Below are 2,024 nucleotides of genomic sequence, written 5' to 3'. Positions count from 1 at the left end.
TTAATATTTACTGAGTAAGAAGCAATTAATTCTGAAGACATTATTAATAAGTGCATTCTGAAGACATTAATAATAAATAAGTGCATTATTTGTGTTTTTATTAGTGTTAGTTTGCAGCCTAGTGCTTAATTATCTGAAAGTATTACTTAAATCCTCACTGCAAATGATGTCTCTGTATATAGCTCAAGAAAGTTGGACTCGATTTCATTAATCTCAACTTTTTTTAATGTTGAAAGATCTCAGTCATCTCCTATCTGAAGTCACTTTTCTCCTCCAGAGTTTCCATAATGCATTCTTTACCTCAGCATTTCTGAGAGTGTATATTAAAGGGTTTAACATAGGTGTCACCATGGTATAAAAAACAGCAACAGCTTTATCAATTGGTAAAGTGGTCATTGGGCGCAGATACACAAATGTGCAAGGCATGAAGGATATAACAACCACTGTAATATGGGATACACAGGTGGAGAGGGCTTTCTTCCTCCCATCTAAGCTATAGTTTCTTAGGGAACACAAGATGATCACATAGAACACCATCAGGAGGATGAAGACCAACAGGCAGATGAACCCACTGTTGGCAGCAACAAACAGACCAACAGTGTGAGTGTCCATGCAGACGAGTTTCAACAAAGGGTATAAGTCACACATAAAGTGGTCTATGATATTTGGGCCACAGAAGGGAAGCCACACAGTAAAGAGAATCTGAACAGTAGCATGCAGAAATCCTCCAGCCCAGGCCACCCCCACAAGGAGAATGCACACCTTGCGACTCATGATGCTCACGTAGTGCAGAGGTTTACAGATGGCCACATAGCGGTCATAGGCCATCGCCATCAGCAGGATGATCTCAGTAGCACCAAAAATGTGTTCTGTATACACCTGAGCCATGCACCCATTAAAGGAGATGACTTTCTTCTCATGCAAGGAGTCTACAATCAGCTTTGGAGCTGAGGAAGAGGAATAAATTGTGTCTATCAAGGAAAGGTGACTGAGGAAGAAATACATGGGTGTGCTCAGAGTCTGGCTGATGACAATGGCCACCACAATAAGCAGGTTGACAGTGAGTGTTACCATGTACAGAATCAGAAAGACCACAAACACTGCTTTCTGCACTCCTGGGTTCTGTGTGAGACCAATTAAAATGAACTCAGTCACGTTCCTGTTATTCTCCATGCATTCAGTGTGCATAATAAGAACTCCAGAAACAAATGTTTAACTTTATAAAAAGAACTGTAGAAAATCAAACCGTCCAAAACTCTGTCTTTTCATTACCCTTCCATTTCACAGGCTATTCTTTTTCTTCCTACATCTCATTACAAATAGGAAGCTCCAAACTTCTTTTGACTCTCTCACTTTTTTATTTTCTTGATTTCAAAATCCTCTTATAAGACACGGGATATCCAAAAGAAATGGATTTTATTTCCTAGAGTCAAAGGATTAAATGAAAAATTTCAATGGAACATCAATACAATGGAATAGTCATTTAGAAGTAGTAATTTTGGTGAATAACAAGACTGTGAACTAAAACCATAGAATTACCTCTATAATTTATTTATAATTAGGTTTATATACAACAGGTGACAATTTTGTGATATGGTCAAAGAATTAATGTTTGAAGAGTAAAGCTATTATATGTATATTTTAATAATAAATTTCAAAATCAGTCTTTATAACGTTCCCTGTTTTGTTCAACCTATATGAAAACCCATGTATGATACTTCCCTTTTCTTCACATCCTCACCAAGTGAATACAACCAGAGCACAATGTGTTAAGTGACATCAGCTGGAGAAAGGGAGATATTCATATTTTCTTCTGTCTCAGATGTGGAAGCTCAAAACCATCAATCTGAATGTGTAGAATGGTGACCATGAGATGCAGGAAGGAGATGAGAGGTAGGGAAAGAGAGGTTGGTAATTGTTAGTAAAACAGAGATGCAAGACATTACGATGTTTCACAGAACAGTGAGATGATTATACCTCATAGTAATCTGTTATGTTTTATGAACATCAATACTAGGAAGCCC

The 2,024-nt window shown here is 37.5% G+C and overlaps 1 protein-coding gene across 1 annotated transcript; it reads right to left on the bottom strand.

Annotated features, from left to right (window-relative positions):
* Positions 1–243: 243 nt before the first annotated feature.
* LOC100714341 (olfactory receptor 4C12-like) lies at positions 244–1,185 on the bottom strand. The gene has a single exon (XM_003461728.4). The coding sequence runs from the start codon at positions 1,171–1,173 to the stop codon at positions 244–246; it is 930 nt and encodes a 309-aa protein (XP_003461776.3). The 5' UTR covers positions 1,174–1,185.
* Between the last annotated feature and the right edge of the window lie 839 nt (positions 1,186–2,024).

This window comes from Cavia porcellus, unplaced genomic scaffold (assembly GCF_034190915.1).
Source record: "Cavia porcellus strain 051 isolate PalLab524CR breed Dunkin Hartley unplaced genomic scaffold, mCavPor4.1 scaffold_17, whole genome shotgun sequence".
Classification (NCBI taxonomy): Eukaryota; Metazoa; Chordata; class Mammalia; order Rodentia; family Caviidae; genus Cavia; species Cavia porcellus.
Note: the sequence above shows the minus strand (reverse complement) of the source record. Positions and strands in the feature narration are given on the sequence as shown.

Excerpts from the sequence above, each read along its gene's own strand:
- LOC100714341 (XM_003461728.4), bottom strand. The coding sequence starts at position 1,173 with ATGGAGAATAACAGGAACGTGACTGAGTTCATTTTAATTGGTCTCACA.